This window comes from Haliaeetus leucocephalus, unplaced genomic scaffold (genome assembly GCF_000737465.1).
Source record: "Haliaeetus leucocephalus isolate CR32 unplaced genomic scaffold, Haliaeetus_leucocephalus-4.0 Scaffold145, whole genome shotgun sequence".
Lineage (NCBI taxonomy): Eukaryota > Metazoa > Chordata > Aves > Accipitriformes > Accipitridae > Haliaeetus > Haliaeetus leucocephalus.
The window spans coordinates 1,574,841-1,599,539 of NW_010972581.1; the positions used below are offsets into that span (position 1 = coordinate 1,574,841).

Consider the following 24,699-nt stretch of genomic DNA (forward strand, 5'->3'; position numbering starts at 1 on the left):
ACACCACCTGTCACTGGGCTCCACTTGAGCATGGAGTTTGACTGCAACTTTTTTGAGTGCAACCATCCAGCCAACTCCTGATCCACCAAGTGGTCCATCCATCAAATCTGTGTCTCTCCAATGTAGAGACAAAGATGACGTGTGGGACAGTGTCAAATGCTTTGCACAAATCCAGGCGGGTGATGTCAGTTGCTGTTCCCTTATCCATCAACACTGTAACCCCATTGTAAAAGGCCACCAAATTTGTCAGGCATGATTTGCCCTTAGTGAAGCCATGTTGGCTGTCACCAATCACCTCCTTATTTTTCATGTGCCTTAGCACAGTTTCCAGGAGGATCTGCTCCACGATCTTGCCGGGCACAAAGGTGAGACTGACTGGCCTGTAGTTCCCTGGGTCTTCCTTTTTTTGCTTTTTAAAAATGGGGGTTATGTTTCCCCTTTTCCAGTCAGTGGGAACTTCACCAGACTGCCATGAGTTTGCAACTATGATGGATAGTGGCTTAGCCACTTCATCCCTCAGTTTCCTCAGGACCCACAGATGCATCTCTTCAGGTCCCATGGACTTGCGCACCTTTAGGTTCCTTAGATGGTCTCGAACCTGATCTTCTATGGTGGGTGGTTCTTCATTCTCCCAGTCCCTGCCTTTGCCTTCTGTGTCTTGGATGGTGTGGCCAGAGCACTTGCCAGTGAAGACTGAGGCAAAATGGTGCATTAACTTCACTTCCCCCCCTGCCCCTTAACTTCCTCAATGTACAGAACTCAGCTTGCATAGTTATGATCACAAAATATTAACATAATGTACCTCTTCCTTAGCAACAGCTATAGTGTCAGGGGAATGCAGCCCATAATAATGCAGCTTGATCTAGAAGCACAATAAAATATAAATAAGCTTGTTACACTTCAGTGACACACAGGATTCCACTGTGAATGGCCTTCATGAATTTAGAAACCTCATCTTCTTTTTACTCTCCAACACAGATTATTTAGAAGAAGATTTATGGGCACACATTCCCTTTTATTCCAGAAAATGAAACGTAATTGTTTACTCAGTAACAGTATTATTTTGCTGGATGTCTACTACTAAATTTGTGGGCACAATACAGACATGCACACACACATCTGTGCAAAGCAGCGCTCATAATGAAATGAAGATGAAACCAGGACTTAGAGAAAATCTAAAGGGGAGACAGCCATGAGAGCATCCATAATTGTGGTCATTTTTTAATGAAGAAAGCACAAGCAATTTTCTCCAAAAATCTGCTGCAGTGAAACAAGGGATATACTTGCTACAAAGTAACATGCTTAATCTAGAGCCCTCTCTAAGACTCGCCATGTACCATATCTGCAAAAAGAACAGCATCCTCAGCTGGGTAAGGGCAAAGTCTTCTTGCCCCAAGTCCAACTGGTTCTCTCCATCCCTGAAAGCTCCTTAGCCAACAGTCCCATGGCTGTTGCACCCTCATGCACACTGGCCCTATAACCCTTACAATTACATTTAAACAACCTTAATATCTCTTCTCAAAGGTAACCAAGATCTTTTAAATACTGCTTCTTGTGAGTTTTCAAGGGGAATGAACTATATCAAGCCAATCCGAAGGTGGTAACAAACCATTTGGAGCTAGAGGATAGCAGTCCTTGTCTTCTGAGCAAATATTGCAGTTATCAAGCCAAATTTACTTGGCTGAAAGACTTAAATCATGAGGCCTCTTATGAGGGAGCCAAGTTACAATCTTAACAATGGGGCTCCATAACGTTTATCTGTAAATCAGTGTTTAGTATGCATTTATTAAGGCTGGGATTTCCAAAAGTGCCTTTCAAGACTGAGGTACCCAATTCACTAGCATACATTTCCCTTCGAAATGGATTATATTACATCACTAGGATTCCTCTGTAACAAACAACACACAAAGGGAAGAATTAAAATTCAACAATCCGCTTTACGGAAATTCAAGGGCCAAAACGGGCTTTAACCCCAAACATTTTAGAAAGCATCGGACCACTGATTCTGGTGGAAATCTCTCATTTCTAACAACTTCTGATTCAACCCAAGATGATTTCAAGAGCCAAGAGCAGTAAAAAACCTGTTTACCTACAGAAAATCCCACTGCACAGCTGAAGAGCCATCAAATGAATACAAAACTCTTTTGACTCAGTGCTGTCAACAGCACTATGTCTAAGCCTAACATGATTCGCCTGCATGGGAAATCGGCTGCCTGCCTTTCTAGAGATGCATGGCTTGAGTCTGATGAACTTCAACGAAAGCACGCTAAACTTGCTCACTGACCAGTAAGATACATCTACATTTTATTGGAAGGCAGCCAGACTACACCATTGAGTAGCCCAGGTCTTTATCAGTTACTTTTCCTAATTTGTCTTAAACCAGAACTTACATTTTTTACATTTCTTTTGTAAGGGTGATCTGCTTTCTTTAAACACATGATACATGCAGTGAAAACCAAAACCCACAGAAAATGAAAAGAATGAAATGAAAAGAATAAAGAAAATATTTTCCAAGAGAAGATGCTATAGATGTAACACAATATTCAACCACTGCAAATATTTTAGCATACATGCCACTCAGAAATCCAAGTCACAAGTCTAAGAAACTTTAATATTTTGTTAGATATACATACCATTCATCATCTAGTCTTAAAATAATTTTGTTCTGGCAATGGGAAACTCTATCAGACACTAAGAAGTCATCTACTATTATAAATGGTGTTAACTGGATAATTTTGCATCCAGATTTATACCTGAGGAAGAATAAAACAAATATTACCCCTGTAGCTGCAACAGAATAAAACACGTTTTCTTATTAAGTAAGAATATACCAATAATATAACAATAGTGCTATATCTGAGGTGGCTTCCTAGTTGTATTACTAACAGTCTTCCCAGACTTAGAGTATTGAGTTGCTCTCCACCAGAGTTTTAACCCCAAAACAAGGCCATACACTAAAAAAATTAAATCATAAAAATGTATAAAAGGTAGTTTGCAAGGGACCCACGCCAACCTGATCCTTTGCATTTGTACCTATTTCATTTGTGAATATCCACAGGCCCTGCACAGAACAACTGAGATCCTATGTCCCTCTCTAACACACACATATGTTTCCCAAGGACTTCTCTAGAAAAAAGTTGTTATCCTATCCTCCATCCTTTCAAGTGATGATGACACACTTTATCACATACATCATGGAGCACTTCTATAAATAGGCACCATACGACAACAGGAGGGAAGATGCAACATACAGCAAAGGAAGCAAGCAGCATGGCTGCAGTGGCACAGAAAGACTTTCCAGCGGCTAAACTCTTTGTCTGTGGCAGAGGGCTCCCGTAGGAAGTGTTACCTCACATTGTACGCCTTTTTAATGTCTCTAGACGGGTAAAATGAAGGCCAGTTATGCCTCTCAATCAAAGCGCTGCAGACCAATCCTATTCCCCAATCCAATTCCTATGGCTTAGGAAATCAGTGGACCTGAAATTTGATCTCTCATATGATTTATTTGCCACCTTCTCCCATTACACAAATACAAATATAACAGGCATTTTTCTGCAACCCTGAAGTGAATCAGAATTAATACCAGATGACAAAATGGACCATGTACCAGGAGGGGAAAAGTTACAGTAAAAGCTCCTTCCCATTAATGGGGCCATTCATTCATATGGCCACTATTCCACAGGGGAGCTGGACATAAATTATGTATTTGACATCTAGTTATAGACGATTATATCTGACATAATGAAGTTATAATGGAAGGAGTTTGCACATTGTTTGGTTATTAAGTGCCCATTTCTTGTCCCTGCACCAGGTGCAATGGTGATAGGCCATACAAATCATCCAGAAGAAATGCCAAAATGGGCTCCCTTACTGATAAAGCACCACACATGTTTATTAATTTAACAGCTTGTCTTATGTCTCCCCCATCTGCTCATTTAAAACAGTTATTTGCCCTATAAATATTTCAGAAAGAGAAGTGTGGCCAAAAATTAGTCTGGCAGAAAAGGGGAAAAAAAAGAGAAGTTTGAGAAGGGTCTCACGCTGTATGCAGAACTGCGCTCTTTTTTCCAGGTTGAATTGGTTCAATAGCTTTTTTTTCAAGCTGGTAATAGGACATTCACTTTAGATTAGTGATGCTTGAGGATGCACTGCCATAGCTGACTCTGCTTTCCAGCTGCTGCCATTGTCAGGTAGGTGAAAACCCCCACCGCTGATGGCGAGTGGCATAGCTCAGTACAGCGGAAGATGAAACCCACTGTCAAAAGAATCTCTTGGGTGGATGTCCATGTCCATTTTGAGCTTATCAGGTCACATGGTAGCTTCAAACAGCCTACAAAGTATAACATTTCAAGGCATCTTTAAATTACAGTTCATGCTGATCTCCATAGCAAAACTTCCTTACAAGGCAGCAGCTAGCTCGTAAAAAAAGCTAGTTAAAAAGCGCTTTTTCTTTTTTTTTTTTTTAGATGACTAGGAATAATGGAAAAGGTGTTAAACATCACTCAGACTGTTCTCCCCCACCCCAAAATCCTTAAATATTTTCAAGTGTAAATACTTTGAACAGTTCCCACCAGCGTACAGGATTTAGTACTCCTCCTTGAGAGACTTTGTTAGCTCCAGCTTTCTGCTAGAGCGAACGCTGTTATCTTATAAACAAACAGCAATGCCCTGAGGTGCCCCTCTGCAATGAAAACACACATTCCAAAGAAATAAGAGCAACAGTTCAACACCATAGTAGAAAAGAAAACGGTGAACAGCATGCAATTAACTCTTTCTGACTATGGATAGCTACAGGACATAAAGTGGGACCTTGCAGATAATAACAAGCGAACAGGAGGACTGCAGGCTGGCTGCAAGATTGCCAGGAGCCCTGGCTACTCTGGTTATGATACTAGTTATCACCACCCATGATACATAACGAGGAATTAATAAATACGGAGCACAGCCCATGTTCAAAGCAGCTGCCTGCTTCAGGGAAATCAGTGTAGTCCAAGAAGGTGGATGTTTTGATATGGATCTGAGCGACAGCGACAGATTTTCGGAGGGGTCTGGATAAGACTGAGAAAAGCATTGCATCCTTATATCAGAGCTCACCATCTTCACAACCCAAATAAGCTCCATACCTGGCAATGCATTCCTGCATCGGCCTCTACCACACTGCCCAAAACCCACTCTGTCGCCATGCTGAGCTGTTTGAAGACTCATCTCCAGCCTGGAGGCCGAGGGCTTTAAATGAGTCCATCCATCACGACAAAAAGCAGAGTTCAAATGAAAAATAAACAAACAGCAAAGCAACCCAACAAACAAATCTGTACACACATCTTCAAAACAAGGCAGCTGAAAATTCACAGTACATGTGAAGCTCGCAGTCATTGCAAAACCTTTCCATTGACTGTGCAAGTATGGTAAACGGTCATCCCCCATACAACTGGTGCAACATGTTACCTGCATGCCTCATATACTCTGCTTGCCTGAAAAGCCACATGGGATGAGAAAATGTTGGGTGTGGGTTGCTGGCTTGTTGCAGTGAGCACTCATACCTTATGTCGGAGGGAGTGAGATCCTCTGGTGGGCTCAGGGCAGCCATGAAGGGGAAGCCCTGAGAGCAACCACACTTAGAGAAAAGGCTGAGCAAAAGCAAAGAAGGAAACCCTCTACACGACTGAGGAAGAGCAGGCCACAATATAGCGCCCCAGCACTGCATAGGAAAAAAATGGAATAAGGGTTCTGAGCATGGGGGACCACAACCAGCATCCAGTGCATGGTCCTCTCTTGGCTCAAAGGCCTCGAATTAGCCTCTCCCCAGGAAAACAGTATCGCCTTAAGAAGCTGGAAACATATAGCTGTAACTAATTCTAAAGGGAAGAAGCAGGATGAGTAAAAGTGGGACCTCAGAGAGAAGCAGAGGGAGACTGTAAAGGACTCTTGAGCTGAGTGAATGGCTTTCCCAGGCAGAAAATGAAAAAGCCTGGAAACAGGAGGTGCCTGGCCACCATTGGCTCAGAGCAGGGACTCCTGAAGAGCACCTCTCTCGTGACACTGGACCCGGGGAGAAAGAGGCAGGAAAGCTCGTGTCTCAGGGCCTGGCGAGCACGGGATGCATGACCCCATGTGTCGGCTTGAATTAAAGCAAGGAGTGCCATTGGGCCTTGCTGCCTGGCGCCTCCCTTTCTCTGGACCTGGGAAGAAGGACCGGGGCTGTGCAATGAGCCCAGCTGTCAGATCCTCCCACATCATCTGCAAAGCCATTGACCCTCTCTGGGACCTTTGGGAGAGGAAAAAATAAAAGACCCAGAATGTCTGCATCCAAAAACCTGCTCTACTTTTGGTAATAAGATTTTGCAGTCCTTCTGACATTCAGGAATGGTTCTCCCTCAGATGTTGCAAATGCAAAGGGGGAGAAAAATGGCAGAATGCATCCAGCTTCTAAAGGAAGAATGAACAAAGGGACAGGCCACTGAGCTGGAGAAGAAAGGGGGGAAAATGAGCAAAACCTCTGGCTGTCTCCCTGACATGCTGCCCAAGAGGTAGGGAGAGATTCTGTGTCTACGGAGACTGAACATCACAACTAAAGTTTACAGGAAAAAAACCCCACAGTGCCTTAGCTGGGGCCAAAACAACCTCTCTGGCTAGAGAAATCTGCACAGAAGGGTGAGAATCTCCCATCCCTCCTTTATTTGCTATAAATTTCTAGAACTGGGGACCAATACACAGTTTTGCTTATCAATTCATGTTTTGGAAATGTACTGACTTCAAGCGTATCAATCTCCACGACAACTGCTCCCTGAGCTTCAACTTTGAAGGAAACCTTGGCAAAATGCTAGCTCAACAGGGGAGGTGAGCTCCTCAGACTGCCTAGCTTTAAACGCCAGGCATATATTTCATGTTTAATATGATTCCACATATACACTAAAATCTGCTTCTATAAAGCTTTATAAATAGTTTTAGTGTGTGGATTCAGTAAGTTTAATTCACTTATTTGCTGTGGTTTAGTACCTGGTAGAATTTGAGTCCAAACACTAAATTTAATTTATTGTTATATATGATAATTCCATAAAATCCCTTTCTAAGCCAGAGTATCAGCATCACCCTCACCTACAAAACTCCTTGCTATTGCCAGTAACCAGCAATCCATTTTTAAACACAGGTTTAATCTTCAGTCTATGAGATCACAACCTGAGGTCTCAGCTACCCCTGGAATTATTCTGCATACGGATGCTGTAAACAGTTGTGTAACTATCATGTAATCACGTTCAGATCGTTAGACTGAGAGAAGGTATAAAAATAATGGTTAACAGTGCTTTGTACACAGAATTAATTTTCAAACACCCTCAAATTAAAAAGGGGGTGGGGAATAAGAAGTGTCTTGATAAAAAATGCTGATTCAGAGCCTCATATCTATTACTTGATTTACAGCGTCATTACTGTGTTACTGTACAGAGCAGTGGCTCAGAGTAATTACCGTGTAATGCACGATGACACTAATGTACTAGTAAACTACTGGAGTTTATACTCTATTCACTACTAGCATCAGGACTCTGAAAAGCAGGTAAAAACGCCCTGCATGCATAAACAATGTGTGTAAATGTCACCAGTGATAAAATTTTTAAAAAGGAGAAGGAAGAGGCAGTTACAAATAAATCTGCCAGCTGAGAATTGCAACTGCATAGACCCACAGGAGCACTAAAGCTGTATAGTTTTTTAATAATATGGAAAGGAAAGATGCTTTTATACCCCTACCCTGGCTCTATTTCCATTTATTACAATTAAAATTGTATGGTGGCCTCTTCTTTTTGCCACTCTAGGTGCAACTTTGCACTGGTCTTCAGCTCAGTGTGAGGGGGAATGCGAAAGGGAAATGAAGAGCATCAAAGCAACAGCCAAAAGCATTAGTGGTTTATGATGACTGTCATGCTCTTTTTTTAGAGTTTCAGCTACTGGAAATGTGGAGAACCAATGAGAGCTTCAGGACAGAGGTGTTTTTGAATCCTTTGTTTAAAACAGCACTTGTGGTTCAAGATGAAGTTTGGAACATGACCTAAGCATGGTCCTGAGTCCTAAGGTGTCAGAAAATGCAGCCAAACAAAAAAACCTTCATAACCCCCACACACTTAGGAAAAAAAAAAAAAAAAATCCTGATTATTACAATACTGTAATGGATTTTGGGTGCTGAGGCTGCAAATGAGGCAGCAGACACGTAAGTAGAGCTACACATCCCAGATCCCAGGGCCAGGAAAGCCTTGCTCTTCCCCCAGAAGACAGTACCAATTACGAGTTTTTAACACCCCCTAGTCACCAGCTAACAGATTGATGCCTTTAGAGCTGGCTGCCTCCCTGGCCCTCTCCTATTAAGTTACACAAGGGTATTTGAGTCCTTTTACCAGTGCGTAGCAGCAGTAATATCAGTCCTTCCACCCTGAGCAGCCCTTTCTTTAAGATCTCTCAACTGGGGGGTGGAGGCCCTGGTGGAAGCAGTTAATGTAGCAGTTTGTGTTGGATAAACTCCATTTTACCTTCTCTGTAAGTGCTGCAACTGTTCTGCCTGACCCACTTTGCCCTGCTCCTGGTGGCAGTGCCATTCATCTTGCAGAGGTAGCTATGCCCTCACAAACGGCAGATCATTGAAGATTTTTGCCAGTCTTTGGCTCTTTTATCCTGGAGAAAGTAAGGCACAGCTTCTTTGGCTGCTGCTGTTCCAGCATCCTTGAGTCTTCCATAGCCTGCTCCAGACCACATGGCAAGGATTTACCTTGACCTAAGTAAGCTCTGATTCATCACATCTAACATCAAAGACAGACTTGGGCAAGAAGATCCTGGAAGTCCTAACTGTCTCTGCCTTACTGGAGTGCTCTGCTAAAAAAGCAATGTAGTACATTTTACCACAGAACTGGAGGTTTTCAAGTGGTTTAGAAGAAGCTGATGATCTTAAATGCATGTGTCAAACCTCAGGTCAGTTCACTCAAAGCCAGATGGAGGTTGTTGACTGCCAGGAGATTGTATGTGACCAGCCCAACTCACAACAAGACCAGATTTGGAGAAAGGACTGTGAATCCAGCATCCTCACACCCAAGCTCCACCACCCAGCACATGGTTCCACCTTGCAGAGATGCAAGAGGAACCACCAAGGAATAATAGCACTGAGGTTGCTTCTGTGCAGCAAGCGTCAATTCCTTATTTTTTGTTACTGCATCAGCTAAGAAAACACACATTCACACTTACAAAGGCAAAAAACCCAGCAAATGTTTACTTGATGAAGTTACAGATCTAGCCACAAGGCTTACTCAAATCTAAGGGAGCCTTTCATGCCAAGAGCATTAACAGTATGCTTTCATTTAGCCCACAAAGTCCTTGGGCCGTTTGGACGAGCAGTTTGCAGTTGCAGCTGCAATTCACCAACATGAAGGTTTTTCTGTCTCCCAGAATATTAGAGGTGGATAACAAAGTGAGATTTAGAAGACAGCTTTCTTCCTATTAGATAATACCAGTGTGCCTATCCAGATCAATCCTGCATTAACACATTGCATTTTTCAATCATGAGCACTTAGAGAAACACACGTGCACACGAACACATACTCGCAGCCTTACAATGTTGGGGCAGAATGGCGACAATCACTACAAAGATCACTCCTGTACCCCTTCTGCCACTGTAGCACCTTTGGAGAGTAGGAGAAAGGAAAAATACCAAACCTAAGCTATAGTGCATCTCCCTGCTAACACGCTTTGGCTGTCCTCTTCCTTCTCTTCTCTTCTACTACAACATTCCCTGTGTTTGATATTCATACACATTTCTGGAGCTGACCGGGAAATACCTCCATATATCTGTTTGATTTTAGCTTTGCTATTATCCATTCCAAGAAGGACAAGCTGGTCATTTTGATATCCTACCTGAATATTGACAATCTAATTAAAAGGAGCAAAGGGAAGTGTAAGAAGTCTGCGCCAGCACAGATGCTTGCTCGTGGGCCAAGCCCATTTCCCCAGGCCACAGAGGCAAACACTGAGGGTTCATCACAACACAGCCAGGGGATGATCCTCCAAATGGGGCAGAGAAATCAAGGGCTTACATTCATATCACTTTATTTGCACCATTCAAGAGAGGTACCTATCTTAGCAGGGCTATTCTCCACTCGCTCCGTACGTATCAGCTACTAGCATTGCTCCCAAGGGCAATCAGCTCACCTAAAATTTGAGTCATCCTCCAGAGTGAGCATGTCTCCTCACCAATTCTAGAAAAAACTTCGAGCAACAGCAATGTGGATTGAATCCAGGCCTCAACCACCGCATGACCGCTACTGTACCCTTACTCACCTGAGGGGCAGCTGAAATCTGCTTTTTTGCATCCTGCCACCAGCACCCCTCCTGCCTTCGCACTGCCATTAGGAAGGAAAGGAGGAAGGCAGAGGGCAGGACCTAAGGTATACCTGTCCCTCCAGAAGTAAACCAGTGGGAAGAGCAAAATAGCTTGTGAACAAGATGGTATGTTCAAAGCTACATAATGGGGCACATGGGACATGGTCATCTCTCATACAGCTCTCTCACAGGAATTAATTTGCTACCAAGAGTGTCCTTGGATGGAGGGTGGTAACTTAACCATGGAGGCTTTATGAACAAATGAATGATATGCACTCACGCCTACAGCTGGTTTGCAATGCACGTGCATGGAGACTGCGTCACTGACTCACCCTTTGATGGCGGTCTCTCCAGATCCGAATCGAGGTGGATTGGTGGGGCAATGTAAGAAACTTGCCCATGGTGAGCCTGCCCTGTGGACAAATAAGTGTTTTAGTTCTGCTGTTTCCTACAGAAGTCTACCAGGGCTATAATTAAACATACAGCATTTTTATAGCACTGGATTAAAAACAGGCTTGCAAGTATTTTGTTCTATTGTGCATTTTTCACAATGAACTTCCATTTTGTGGAGACACCTGATGAAAAGTTGAAAATGTTCCCATTTCTTTTGCTTTTTCCATGCAGACATGGGTACTATGCTGAACTTTAGTTATACCTGCTTTACCACTACCACGTACATTTTGCACAATGTTCTCTTAAAAGGCCATATGCCACAGAAGACAACCGATTTCACACAAGCCCATTCAATCTGTTAATCTCACTTAACAGGGAAGCAAGCATTTCTGTGTCACAGCAATTTTTGAAGGAAGCGTGGTATGAAGTACAACTGCATCTGTTTTTCACACCTGCAGAAGATGCAGATATCAGTTTGCAGAGCTTGGTATTGCCTTCACCTGGGTGGAAGCTTTTTGGTTCCCAACACCACCATGCAGTTTCCCAGTTGTTACAGACTCGATTCTTTTCCAGTAATTTGGAGGTAACTATATTGAGAAACTTCTATTTATAATAAAACCATGTTGTTATAATTCATCTATTTACTGTAACAATTTACAGGGTTGTTAATCTCTTTTTCTAAACATGGAAAGTTAATGACACATAGATTACGATAACAGTTAGAGTAACCTTCCCGTTTCAAGTAATATTCGTGCTGCAATAAAAGCAGTTGATTCCTCTTATGAGACACATTCCAAATAATTAATATGGCTCCCTGTTGACACTTGCTGTTGTTGCTCCAAGCAATTTCCAAGCTAGCGTCACAGGCAGCAGAGCAACGGTACAGTCTTCGGGCTTCTTTGTAATGACATCCAGGAATACCACGAGCGCAGTATGCTGGTGCACATAATATGTTGAAAACGTCTCTTCAGGGGGATAAAATATTAATGGAAAGAGGGAAAAAGAAAGAACTGTGTCTGAATGGGCAGGATATATTTACTGCTTTACACTGAGTCTGCCTCAGATAATTTGCATTATTAGCCATTACAACAACTGGACGTTATTCAGGTTTAAAATCTACCGACACATCATAAATTCTATATTTGCTTTTAAGTGCTTTAACATGGGAAATCTGCTTCAGGCAAACCGATAGCTAATAACGAGTTACCTCGCTTTCCCCTTCTCGTTTACATGTTAAAAATCCATTTGATTTCATTAGTGAGCAAAAGTCATCATTTAATAGCTGCTTGGTTCTGCACAAGAAACAGGCAGACGGTCTGCTCTCGCTCCAAGCTGCTCAATGTGCAGGATCAGTGCCCTTATAACCATAGGACAGGCTCCCCATTTGCTGCATCAAAGATACCACTGAAACGCAAAATAGTTGAGGTTGGCAGGGAGGTCTGGAAATCACTTAGTCCAGCCCAAGGGCAACAAGAGCCCATGGTAAGTATCCAGTCTGATTTTTAGTATCTCCAAGGATGGAGACTCCACAACCTCTCTGGGCAACCTGCACCAGTGCTTGGCCACCCTCACAGGAAAAACAACAAAAAAACCTTTTTCTTATGTTTAAAGTGTAATTTCCTGTATTTCAGTTTCTGCCTCCTGTCCTGTCACTGGATGCCTTGAAGAAGAGCCTGGCTCCATCTTCTTTATTCCCCCCCATCAGGTACTTATACACATCAGTAAGATCCCCATGACCACACCTGTTCCATGCTGGACAGTCCCAGCTCTCTCAGCCTCTCCCCACATAGAGATGCTTCAATCCCTTAATCATCACTGTGGCCCTTTGCTGGACTGGGTCCAGTAAGTCCCTGTCTTGTAAGTCCTCTTGTACTGGCTAGCCCAGCACTGGACTCAACACCCAGATACATCTCACCAGTGCTGAGCAGAGGGGCAGGATCACCTCCCTCAACCTGCTGGCAATGCTCTGCCTAATGCAGCCCAGAAGGCTGGTGGCCTTTTTTTTGCCCTATGGGCACATTGCTAGCACATGGTTTGGGGTTTATTTATTTATTTATTTTATATTTTTTAATCACCTAGTCTTCTTGGGACCAAGTGATCCCAAATACAAAAAAGAATGATTCTGCAGGCTTAAAGGGCTAGTCTGCAGTGAAGAAGATATATGCACAATATATAAAAGACTACAAACCATCTGTGAGTTTGTTTAGACATTCATTACAATTCAGTAATAACTATGGAAGTTTATGAATGTTTTATAAAAGCTTTTACCTAATATGGAGGAAGCAGTAGCATCAAATGCTCTCTTGTGATAAATGAAACAAGTTGCAGAAAGCTTTTATCTACTTGCTGCTGATGCAAAACACACTACTTCCAAAAAATATCAAATTTGACTTCTGTTAGACTGTACGCTTCTTGCAATGCTAATAAATCAAATTTTGGGTTTTAATACTGTCTCTATAAAAAAGCAATGCAAACAATTGTTGTGCTTCATTTTCTGGGCATGAATGCCGGCTTAGTTGCTCTTCAGACTCATCACAGTCTTCCCATACAAGGAACAAAGGCTCTCCACTGCTATCTGTGGCCCCAATTATACATCCAGGATCATGACACCTTGTAAAACTTTTGTTAATCAACAGAATCACATTTTTTCTTTAATTTTACTATTACTGGCAACAGTGACATCTGAGAGGTTTGAGGGAAGGGAGGCAAGGCCTGAAGCAAGCCCTAGCAATGGGACTGGTACACAAGCACAAGGAGAGAAATCTGAGTCAGGAGGCCAAACTAGAGAGAGGTTCAGAGCAATGGTCCTTCTGGCTTTAATGGTATTACAAGTTCTGCCACTGACTTCGTTAAAAAACACAATTTTACCCAGTGGACCTGTGCAAGACTTTGAGGCTGATATCACTGGTGCAGCACAAGTTGGTTGCAAAGACTGACAGGACAAGTTCTGCCAAGTGACGCCAACTCCCAGTGCCTTTTGTGTGAATTCTGCAGTTTCAGCTGCTTACTTCAAGCCCCAGCTCTAGGAATGAGTGACTCCAATCTTCCCCTCTCTAGTTCCAGCTACTGCAGAAAAGCACTTGAAAAGGGGAACGTGAAAGCCTTAATGAAAAAAGAGATGGCAGAAACACTCAACACCTCCCTCTCCAAATCACCTGGTCCTTCAGCTGTTTTTTCTGCATGTTGGGTCTGAGTTGACAATGGTGCAGTACCCAGAGGTGGGACATGGCCTCCCTTGCCTGCACGACCATCTCTCCAGCTGTCAGGCTCTCCTTTCTACCCACACATCTATTAACCCACAAGCCTATTTGATCGACCACTCTTCGACCTGAAGAGCTTCCCACACACTAACCAATATTGGTCTAGTACATGTGCTTATAGGAGAGGAAATGGCTGGTGTCAAGTCCTTCCCAAAATTTGCAGGACACTCCAAAAATAACTGCACCTCTTTAAATAAGTGGGTCAATTTTTAGTTATTTAAAAAAAAGGGGAAAAAAAGGCAGCTCCTGACAAAATACCAAAGGTCAAGATGTCTCTGTTGCTAATGGAAAGTTGGGCATGCCTCTTATCATAACAGCTTGCATGGCCTTCTCCAAATCCCACCCTGACTATAACCATCTGGTGTTTCTGAGCTGGCTCCCAGGTAAAAAAGTAAACAGCAATCAAACCTAATCATCAAAGTAACATGCGATGAAGTTGCCAATTTTGTATCTAATCGCTAAGGTTGGGCTCCGTTTCCCTTATTCCTCTTGCTGGCGAGGTCCAGCCACCGACATGCAGGAGCAGGGCAGGGGAGCAACGGGCAACAAGGGCTAACTCTGGAAGACAACGGTGGGTCAGTCCTTGTCTGCTTTTTTTGTATCATACCACAAGGATTCAGGTCTGGCCAACACTGCATAATGTCAAAACCATCTTAGGTGAGATGGGGCAAGCAGCAAATGTGACATGAGTAGCCACAAACTCCCTGTCTTCTGCTCACACGGCATCTCTCAATGAGAACAGACATACAGCATCCATGGTAGCCAGGCCATATGCACGTGCTGTGGCAATGGGAAAAGAAGCATGTTTGGCAGCAGCAATTTTGGGAGTGAAATATAGCTATGACCTTGAAAGTAGTCTACCTGGTGACACGGCCTTCCTTGGGTAGAGGAAACGGGGGAGATGTTTGCAGATTAGAAAAAGTGCCTGGCTGGCCATTATTTTCAGGCCTGACATGAGAGACGCAACACATTTTAAAAAGCCAATAACGTAGAAGAACAAAGATAATGTTTTGTGAAGACTGAAGGAAACATAATAGCTTGGCCTAAGGGTTTTTTTTTTTTAATTTTTTTTTAAACGGATCTGGATGCTCACAGACAGAAAATAAAGATCCACACATCTTCAAAATTCTGCCCCTAAGTGATTTAGTCATCTACAGATGCCGCGATATAAAACTACAGAAAAAATCTGCAAATACGTGAACTAACCATGGAAAGTAGCAACAAAGCAGTCTCACCTGTTTATCTATTAAAAACACTTTCCCCTGATCCTTTTTGAAAACATACCCACTGTTTGTAGCATCTAACAGGGCAGACCTCCCTCCTGACCCTATGCTGAGTTTCCAGTGCCCGTGACATTTGATTTTTCTAGAGCACTACTCCTGTCATCATGTATGCACATGGGGAAACCTTTCTGCCTGGTCCTTGCTCATTCTCTCCCTGAGATTTTACTGTGCACTGTTACAGAGAAAACCTGAATAGAAAACATAAGACCGGAAGATTCAAACCTCCAGAAGCAAAGAGACAGAACACCAACATTTACTAGACTAAAAATAAGCCTTTTTAAAACATCTGATGAGAGACCTCTTAAACATCTGATGACTTGCCTCCTAAAGCTCAGGCATGGACAATGCCATGAAGATAACTAAAATCACCAGAATGGCTGGGCGTCACTTTTCCCTACTCTCCTTTGCTCAGTGCCCATGGTACTGTGGTGGGCATGGACAGTCATGTACCTGAATTGCAGTTCTCCCCTTTGCCTGACCCAGCTCCAGCAGCAGCACTGAGAAGGCACCAGGAGATATAGTTTTTAAACAAACATGCTTCAAACTATTTGTCTCAAGGGGTGAGAGTCCCCTTTCTTTACTGTCCTCATCCAGAGGCGATCACTGCAGCACATTTTTTTTTCTGCCATGTCAGACTGCATCTCTTGTTCAGGTTTCCATCCCTTTTCCAGCCTCTTTTGGTATGTTGTTTTCCATGGGCTCACCAGTTCTCAAGATCCTTCTTAGACAGCCTAGTTAGTTAGCATTTCATGCAGAGGATTTAATTTAATTTTGTGCTGGTACCTCTGACGACCCGGTGCTCCCATACACTGCCTCTCCTATGCCCCTTGCTGTCAGCACCTCCAAATGCAGCCACCTCCATGGACTTAATCCCTCATTCTGTTTGCCCACTTACTTGGATCACTAATGAGTTAATAACTGTGAAACTGCACACTGATACCTGAGACTTTGATTTCAGTTCTTCACATATTTTTTTTTTTTATAACAATGGGATGGACACATACTAGGTACACTGAATATATATTCTAAGGAAAAGTCTTGGAAAACATACCGACAATTTTACTAATATCTTTACAGATAAAGTATATGTTGCATGCTGTGGCCTTTTTTTCCATGTAAGTGAAAAATTCCATTTTTAAAAGCAGTCCAGTTTGACTGTGATGATCTGATCTGTAAAAAAACATTACTTTTTGGCCACATTTCTGTAATCCTCTAACTGTTAATGGGATTTTTTAAAAAATCTAATTTATTATCTGACTGAAGACTACATTTCACTTTGTGGATTGCAGTTTCAAGGACCATCACTCTCATCCTCTTTAATTTCCAAAATTAGTACATTTTTTTTCTTGTCGTTTTTTCTCTACTCATGAGTCTTTTTGAACTCCATAATATGTAGGCATATATAAGAACATATGGAAAGAGAAATTAAAAAGCTGGTAGGTTTGCTAACAAACTCTTCTGACATGCCATTAAACAAATTTCATTCAGACTTATTACTCGGCATATATTCAGACTTCTCTCGGCAGCCTTTTTTTCTGCCTTTCATCAATGACTACCTTTACAAAACATCATTTCCTCACTGCCCACCCTTTTCCATTTTGCATTAAAAGCTTTCCTTTTAAATAAAGCTTTTATAAAGCCATTCCCTACCTCAGACATGTCAGAGTTAGCACTGATTCTGTCCACCGCTTCATTTATTCATGGACTTTTATGGAGTATCTCTCTTTCATGTGTACATCTCTCTTTCATCTTTCATTGCCCTTTTAACTCCTTAGGGTAGCAGTAACTCATCTGCTCCCTCTTCTTCTCTCCCTCCCAGGGTTATTCTTCTGTCCTTCTCTCGAAGCCATGCATGCCTCTGAATACAAGAAAACCCTCTTTTCCAAAGGGCTCTCTCTGACTACATTATCTCTGCTCTTTTGCCATTTTGCCTCTTGTATTTCATACTGGGAACCCTCACAAGCTTAAAGCAGCTGCAGCAGGAAAAGTAGGGTACCTGCAAGCATGGCTGTGCACGGAGGAACTGCTGGCTCCTGGTCATGGCTGCCTTCTGAAAATGGAGGTTACCAAAACCAGCAGCCTCAATGGGCATTGACAGAGAGCCTACAATCCACACCAAAGAAAGGGCTTTTGTGCAAAGCCAGCATAACAAGCAAATGTTTCTTCTCCCATACTGTTCTTGACAGGAGCAAAGTTATAACATTGTAACTCTATATGTTGTTTAGCTATACATTGCTTTTGAAGCTGTCATACAATGTATATAATAGCAGCTCTTTCAAATGCCAATATTGTGTGCTCATGCATTTTATCTTACAGGTGTAATTTAAAGTCTGAGTGCAAGGGATGTAGGACTGCGCCTTTTTTTTTTTTTTCTTACTAAAAACCTGCTTTGATATATGCAATTTGCTTCTCTGCCTTCCAAAGAGTGGGGTCAACAGGCAAACTCACAAGGAACCAATTTGCAGACGAGAAGCAAGAGGTGGGTTCTCACCTCCCTGTCCCAAGCTGTGGCCGAGTTCCCCAGTACTGACCAAAGCAACCTGCAGGCTCAGCCACGGGGGCTGCCAAACATGAAGAAAACTTTAGATTTGAGGAAGAAAGCTCAATAAAGTATGCAGGGAGAGGGGTGAGCTGGGGGGACGTTTGGCTAAGTCCTTGTCACACACGTATCTCATGTTTTAGAGTAAATGCAAATCCAAAAGCAGCGCCTGGCAGCATGCTTGTGTGAGCAGAAAGCATGATAAAATGGACTAGTCTTTTCCGAGAATGTACTATTCCTGCTTTGAATCTGTCACAACAAACAACAGCCTTAACCGTAAGAGGAAGGAACTCAAAATGGCCTTTTTCGATGACCAAACTGTCCCTCATGTGACAGCCATTACCTGGGAGGACCTAGGCTAGGTTCAAACTACAGGCAAAAATAAGGACTAAAATAATGCCAAAGGAATGGGTTAAAAACTGCCTAAGTATTATAGCAGCTGAAGCAACTGGAGGCTTTTCACTAGTGGCAGCTGCATATTTTCAAAGGACCATTTAGGACTCAGAAACTCATGTCCCAGCTGAAGTCAGAGGTGAAGAAGTTTCTTCAAGTCACACTGAGATTCCTCATTTTGCTGTGCAAACACTGTAATTTGTGTTTTGTGTTTAGATGAACCTCACCCCTCTGTTAAGGACTTAAAACATTTGATTTCGCAGCACCTTGGCTCCAGCGATGCTCTGCATCCTCCAGTGCACGTCCCAGAATTTACCCTGCAGTACGAGAGCCTGGTATAAGGGCCGGGAAGGAAGAAGAAGAAAAAAACCCGAGAAATATTTCACATATGCCATTATAATTAAACGATGTTAAAGACTTCCCATTTTCCCCCCAATATGGCAGCACATGGAGAAAGGTTGTATCCACGTCTGGCTTTCCCCAGCACCCAAGGCAGGGAGCTGACCTGCAGGGCTGCACATTTTTTGAGCTTTGCTCCCCAGAAGCTTGCCCAGCAGGCTAAAGAAGCACGACACATCATATTATTCTTACCCTCCCAGATGTGCTCACTGTGCTACGAAATACAATTTACCAGTCACCTGCACTGGAAAACGGGGGAGGAAGAGAGGGATTTTGGTGCAGAGGAGACCAAGGGATTTGGAGCAATGCAGTCCTCAGAGCCCTGGTTATGAATATTGGTAACCACAAACCACCCAGAGTGGGTTTAGCAACGGTGAATACAGCGAAGCCCAGGGAGGTTTTCTTGGCCACCTCTCAAAGATTTAATCTCATATGAAGAGCACTGTGCCAGCTCCTGCTGTCCTTCCTCTGCTCTTGTCCCAAAAGTCAAACAGGACATTTCGAGCAGCCTTCGTGGGTCAAGCCCAGCCTGTTCTACCTCAGATGAGGCTGAAAAGACTTGGGATGGAGAAGTTAGGAAGAGCTTTTGGGGGGAAACCTAGCCAAAGCTAGCCAGTCCATCTCCTGCAGAGGCAAAATTGCTCCTTATTGTTGTTTTCAAAGGTATCTCCTCGGGGCTACCCACTGCTCCCTCCCAGACACTAAGCAGCAGATCTCGCCGTCAGAAGATCTCATCTTTGTTTGCCCTTTCTTGGTGGGGGGAGAAATCCTGCTGCCTCCCTGTCTGAGATGTTTCTGCCTTATTTTTTCCCTGTCACTTGCTATTTTCACCCTGCTTGTGTTCCTTTAGGGCCTGCCCTTTGCCGCTGTGCTCTTACTATCACCCACATCTCTTGTCTCCCCTGTCTCGCTTAGCTGGACTCTCTCAACCAAGGGTGCTGCTTCATATTATAGTTAAGCCATTTCACAGTGGTCTTCCCTCCCCTGGGACATGGCCAGGCATTTCCATCCCCTCCCTTGCAGCAGGTCTGGCAATTAATTCAAGCACAGAGTGAGCTAGAGCTGCTCTGATGGAAAACGACCCACTGAAAACAATAATTACTAGTTTTCCACTGGCTCAATGAGCAGAACCAATTCAGGCTGCCGTGGCGGCAGTGCTAGATCTGATGTAAAGGAAAGGGCAAGAATAAAAGAGCTAGGGGTGGGATGGGGACAGCTATCAGTTTAACCGTAACATAAAACTGCACCTGGGAACAGTAGTGGCATTGTATATGGATGTCCCCTCCATCCCCACACCGCACTCTCTCCTTGCCCCAGGGAGACTCCCACCAATTGCATCCTTTCTTCACTGCCTTTCAGACAGCTTTTAATCCACCTGCCAGCACAATTTAGAGAGCTACGTCTCACAACTCTAGGTCAAGGGTTTTAATGAAAGCCAAATGTGTTACAGCACGCTCACTCCTCACAGGCAGAGCTTGGGACACAGCCCTGTCTTTCTGTTACTTGTGCCGCTCTTGTTCATGCAGAAAGGGGAGCAGTGGAGGAAAAGAAGAAATCGGGCAGGAGCTCTCGCCATGTTGAGCTTAAATTTCAATGGCAAAGCATCTGGGGGTGTTGCCAGAGAAATCAGCTGAGATGCTAGATTACATAGTAGGAGACACATCTGAAGCAGACAGGTAGATCTGCGAGTCACCAGCCTGGAGACGGTAAATGAAGTGTCTTGTGGTTTCAAATATTGTGAGATGTGGTCCAAGAATTTGTCACTCTCGCTTTCTTCCATTTGTGACAGCCTATAGCAGATGTCCCCTCCAATTCTGCCTTTATTTTCCAGTCTGTATGTCTCTGTATGCATACCATGGTCTCCATCCCCACGTTGTACTTCCCTGGTACTGCCTACACCTCTACTGCGATCCTCTCTCTTTCTCCTCCACCATGTCCCGATCAGGTGAGACCTCACCTCTACTCACCTTCTACGTCAGACAAGTTTCTCTCCAGGAACTCATGACTGCAAGCCTCCAAGAAACAATTTCCGGGCACAGGCCTGCTTCTCTAGCTCCTGACGTGCATCTTCTTGTCCAGCTTAATGAATCCCATCTTCCATAGCTACATGACCACCTACCACGCAAACCTTAACTCCTATCTTCCATGGGTTTCTGTGATTATTCCTCACTGCGACTGCAGCCCTGAAAGGACTGCCAGACAACAAAGCATTAAAGCAGTCTTCGTTGTTACAGGTATTTTTATCAACTGCTCTCATTAAGGAAGTGCAAAGAGATGCGTAATTTGTTTTCCAAGCAGGTCAGTGCACCCTAACTTCATTAATCACTTCTTCTGATCTGCAACGGGAGCCTTGAGACACGCAGTACAGCCTGCTTGGCTCTGCTTCCAGTCTGCTGCCAAGCTTCAGCTAAAGCGCAGAGTCCCTGCAAGAGGAGATAGACTCCATCCCAAAGCGAGTGATCAAGCAGTAAGAGAGATTAACACTACGTTACTTGATGAAGAAATGAAACAAGGGTGGGTATTTTCTCCATGACCTGAAAGACTGCAATCTAAGCCACCTCATCTTCTTTCTTTTTTTTCTTTACTTCTTTCTTTCTTTTTGAGATAAGGTATGTCTCAGCATGAAGGACATGGCTGCCTGTAGAGAGATTTTGACAACTCCCCTCTGAGTGCTAAAATGCTGTCAGCCGAAAAACTGAGCTGTTTGGGCAAATTGATCCAGCTGACAGACTTCCTCTCTGTTTTTATGTTTTCTCTCTCAGTCAAAAGCCTCCTAAAGAATCCATGTTTTCAGTTCGATCTCAGAGAAAGGGGAGAAAGGGGAGATCACCTACTTTTGTGGCACTGTTCACCATTAACCTAGCTGGAAGGAAAAACCTGTAAGAGGAAGAGGAAGGTTTCAAAAGTCTCTCGCATCTCCCCATTGCACACTGATAGAGGATCTGAATACAACAGTTTCCCTAACTCACATATAGCAACTGCCTACGGACTTTCTGACTGCTGGTGAGGACAGTCAATACATTTTGGGTGCAGACAGTAACTGCATAGGAAGCAGAGCTTTTAGGCCTAAGTTTATCTCCAACACCAATAACAGGCAAGCTGCTAGATCAGCCATCCAAAGAAAGCCTTACTGGGATTTTTTTCAATAATCATTAGGAATCATCTCCCCCTTCCTCAGCCCAAAGAAAATGACATCTAAGCATTTTTAAACCTTGTCCCTAGCTGTGAATATATCTGTAACCTTACCACATCAGTGACAGTCTGAATACAATTTTTGATGGTCACATCCTGGGAGCACTCTTCCCACTTTATAGCAAAGATTAAGCATATTCCTGTCAGTAAAAGAGCATCTCTTTCTATCGCCTTGATCGGGAACTCCAGAAATCCCCAGTCCTATAAGGTGAAACAGTGCCAAGCAGCCCAAAAGTGCCTTGCAAAGACAATTTGGGGCTGCCTTGTTTTTGCACCCCTTTCATCTTTGCATGTAACATGGCTTTATAACTCGATGACTACTGTCTTGCTCCTTGGGTCTTTCTCCACAGTTTTTCTACCTGCGCGTGATGTTTATTTTTCTTCTTTACCTACCTGCTGTAAACTCAGCTGGGGGAATCCATGCTCAATGTGGCCAATGTTTTACTTTTTTTTTTTTTTAAGACCCATGCAGCAGAACTGCTGATTTATAGATTCAAAGAGATCTGAAGTCTGTAGCTTACCAATTTCAGTTTTGGTGAAGTCAACTATGGACTTTATAAACTTCATTGTGTCCCTTTTCATTGCTTCATGAAGCCAGGAACAACACAGGAGGTTTCAACATCTGTTCCCTTCATGCTGCCATCCTACAGTTCTTTCTTACTACATGGCCAGGGACTGAGAAGTTTGCAATGGGTCAGTAACTGCACAAGCCCACTGACTCCAAAATAACTGCGCCGAACACAGACCAGATGTTTCGTACAAGGTCAAATATAATTTTTTAGTATCAGATATTCTGTATTTGGAACCTAAATTCTTTAAGGCCCTTCAAGCATGTCTCTGGATTATTCTTATCTTCGTTCCCACAATGTTACTGTAGGCCTTTGGATGACAGTTTTGATTATAAGTCTGCACACTGCCTAGAACAATAAGATCCTGATTGGTACTTCTTGAATAATACATATTAATTCTCGCCTGAGCCTCCTTCGCACTGTATGAGTCATGCTGGATGTCTGTCCTCTGCAAGGGCAGCAGACAGGTCTGCAAGTGCACCGCTCTGTCTTGCCAGTGCTGGGGCAAGTGTCCCAAGGCACCGCCAAATTTCCTGATCCCATTGATCTAGCTGCATACACGCAAGGAGAAGAGGCATGTTACACTACCTCGTTTCTGATGTGCCTGTCTGGCCCCAAAAAGGATTACAGGAGACATACAGTATGACTGAAAATGAGACCATGAGGTCTGAAAAGTATACCCAAAAGGTGGTGCGTTTCAGACCAGTTGAAAACTCTTTCAGCTCCTTCTGCCTCAGGCTCCTTGCTCTTTGCAGTGAAATATGCTGCTATAAAATTAATAGACAGCTTTAGTTCTGAATATTTTCCTTTGCAACAGACAATATTCAAATTGTCCTCAGTCATATATTCCATCACCTCTGAAACACAATCACCCAACACCTCAATGAAAGAGAAATACTTTTTTTCCCTTTAGAGCTACGGCCCCTTAGTTGCTTTAATTAATGTACAGATTTACACATTCATATATGCTAGCCCTGATCACCATCTCAAGCTAAACTTCCTCTAACAGGCTAACCCTTAACCTTGCATTTGGGTTTCTTAAATGATCTTTTGATCGAAGAACTGACAAACTCAAGCTTCAATTCTCTGGCCAATCTGGCCTCTGTAAGTGACATGAAGCAATTCCTTCACCCTCTTGTGACACGAGCAAGGAAGAAGAAACGCCAGTATCTCTGACTGGATATCTGAATGACATGGGATTCACAACTTTTAAAGAATTAGCTTCACGCTGAGCAATGGTAATGACTATCTTGCTGCTGGGGAGCCCAGGATGGATACATGCTTGTCTTCCCTGGATCAGGGAAAGGAAAGAGCAACTCTGTTTAATCCTTCTTGTTTAGTGGATTTGGAGCCACTCACAGGGAGGGATGATTACTGGGTTGGCTCCTTGGGATTGAAAACACAGTCTCAATAATATCAGCCATTCCAGCTTTGATTGAAATAATAGCTTCAATTGAAGTAACATTGGTTGAATGGCTCAGTGACTACTACAGCAAGAATTGCGTGTACACAAGAATCTGATATAAGACAGTATTTTGCTTTCAGCAACCTGTATTACAAACAAGCCTACTTGCTGCGAGGGATTCTTGGAGAAGGAAAGGAAAGGAAAAGGAAAAGGAAAAGGAAAAGGAAAGGAGATTAAAAAGAAAACTTCCAGTGTGGAAGTAGTTGGGACCCTGCTGTGGCAGTGATACCTTCAGAGCAGCATAAGCTCACCTTTCTAAACCCAGCCATCAGTCCTTAAGCAAACCATCTGAACCCTGGGCAAGCCTCAGCCGAAAGTCCACCTCCTTTCTACAGCCCCTACAGATGGAGGGGAACACCACTGAGGAAGGTGGCTGCGCTGCTCTCTGTGCCAGTATACCATTTCAAAGTGAGTTTAAGCTCCTTTGCACAGGTGACTTCTTTGTGCAGGAGTTCAAGCTTTCATTGTCCTTCCTTCCAGGGATGACTTAATTAGAGATGGGGTTTCTTTCTAAAATTACTGGATTTCAGGAATCATGCTGTTGTTATTTCCAGGCAAATCGAATAGAAGCAAAGAGGGACAGTAAATAGGGGGGGAAAGTCCCTAAAAAAAGAGATAAACTGGCACATCTATGAAAAGGACAAGACTTGCTCACCTTCACAGCAGGCTGGAGACCCTGGCGTCTGATCCTGTGTCGCTATGTTCAGGGAACAAGTCCTCTGAAAGCTTTTCCTTTGCAAGAAGCCAGCCAAAAATGTCCAATTAGTTTCATACAGACGAGAGGCCAGATTGCAAACGCCCTGTTACTTGACACAAAGGTGGCTTTCTGCTCAGGATAAACAGAGATTTAAAAACC

General features: G+C 43.3%; 1 protein-coding gene across 1 annotated transcript in view; it reads right to left on the reverse strand.

The window, feature by feature from the left end:
• Window positions 1-24,699, reverse strand: part of LPHN3 (latrophilin 3) — a 273,474-nt gene that overhangs the window by 130,846 nt on the left and 117,929 nt on the right. Inside the window, exon 6 of the mRNA XM_010561460.1 lies at window positions 10,683-10,763. Coding sequence (XP_010559762.1) covers window positions 10,683-10,763 — 81 coding nt within the window. The remainder of the gene's footprint in view (window positions 1-10,682; window positions 10,764-24,699) is intronic.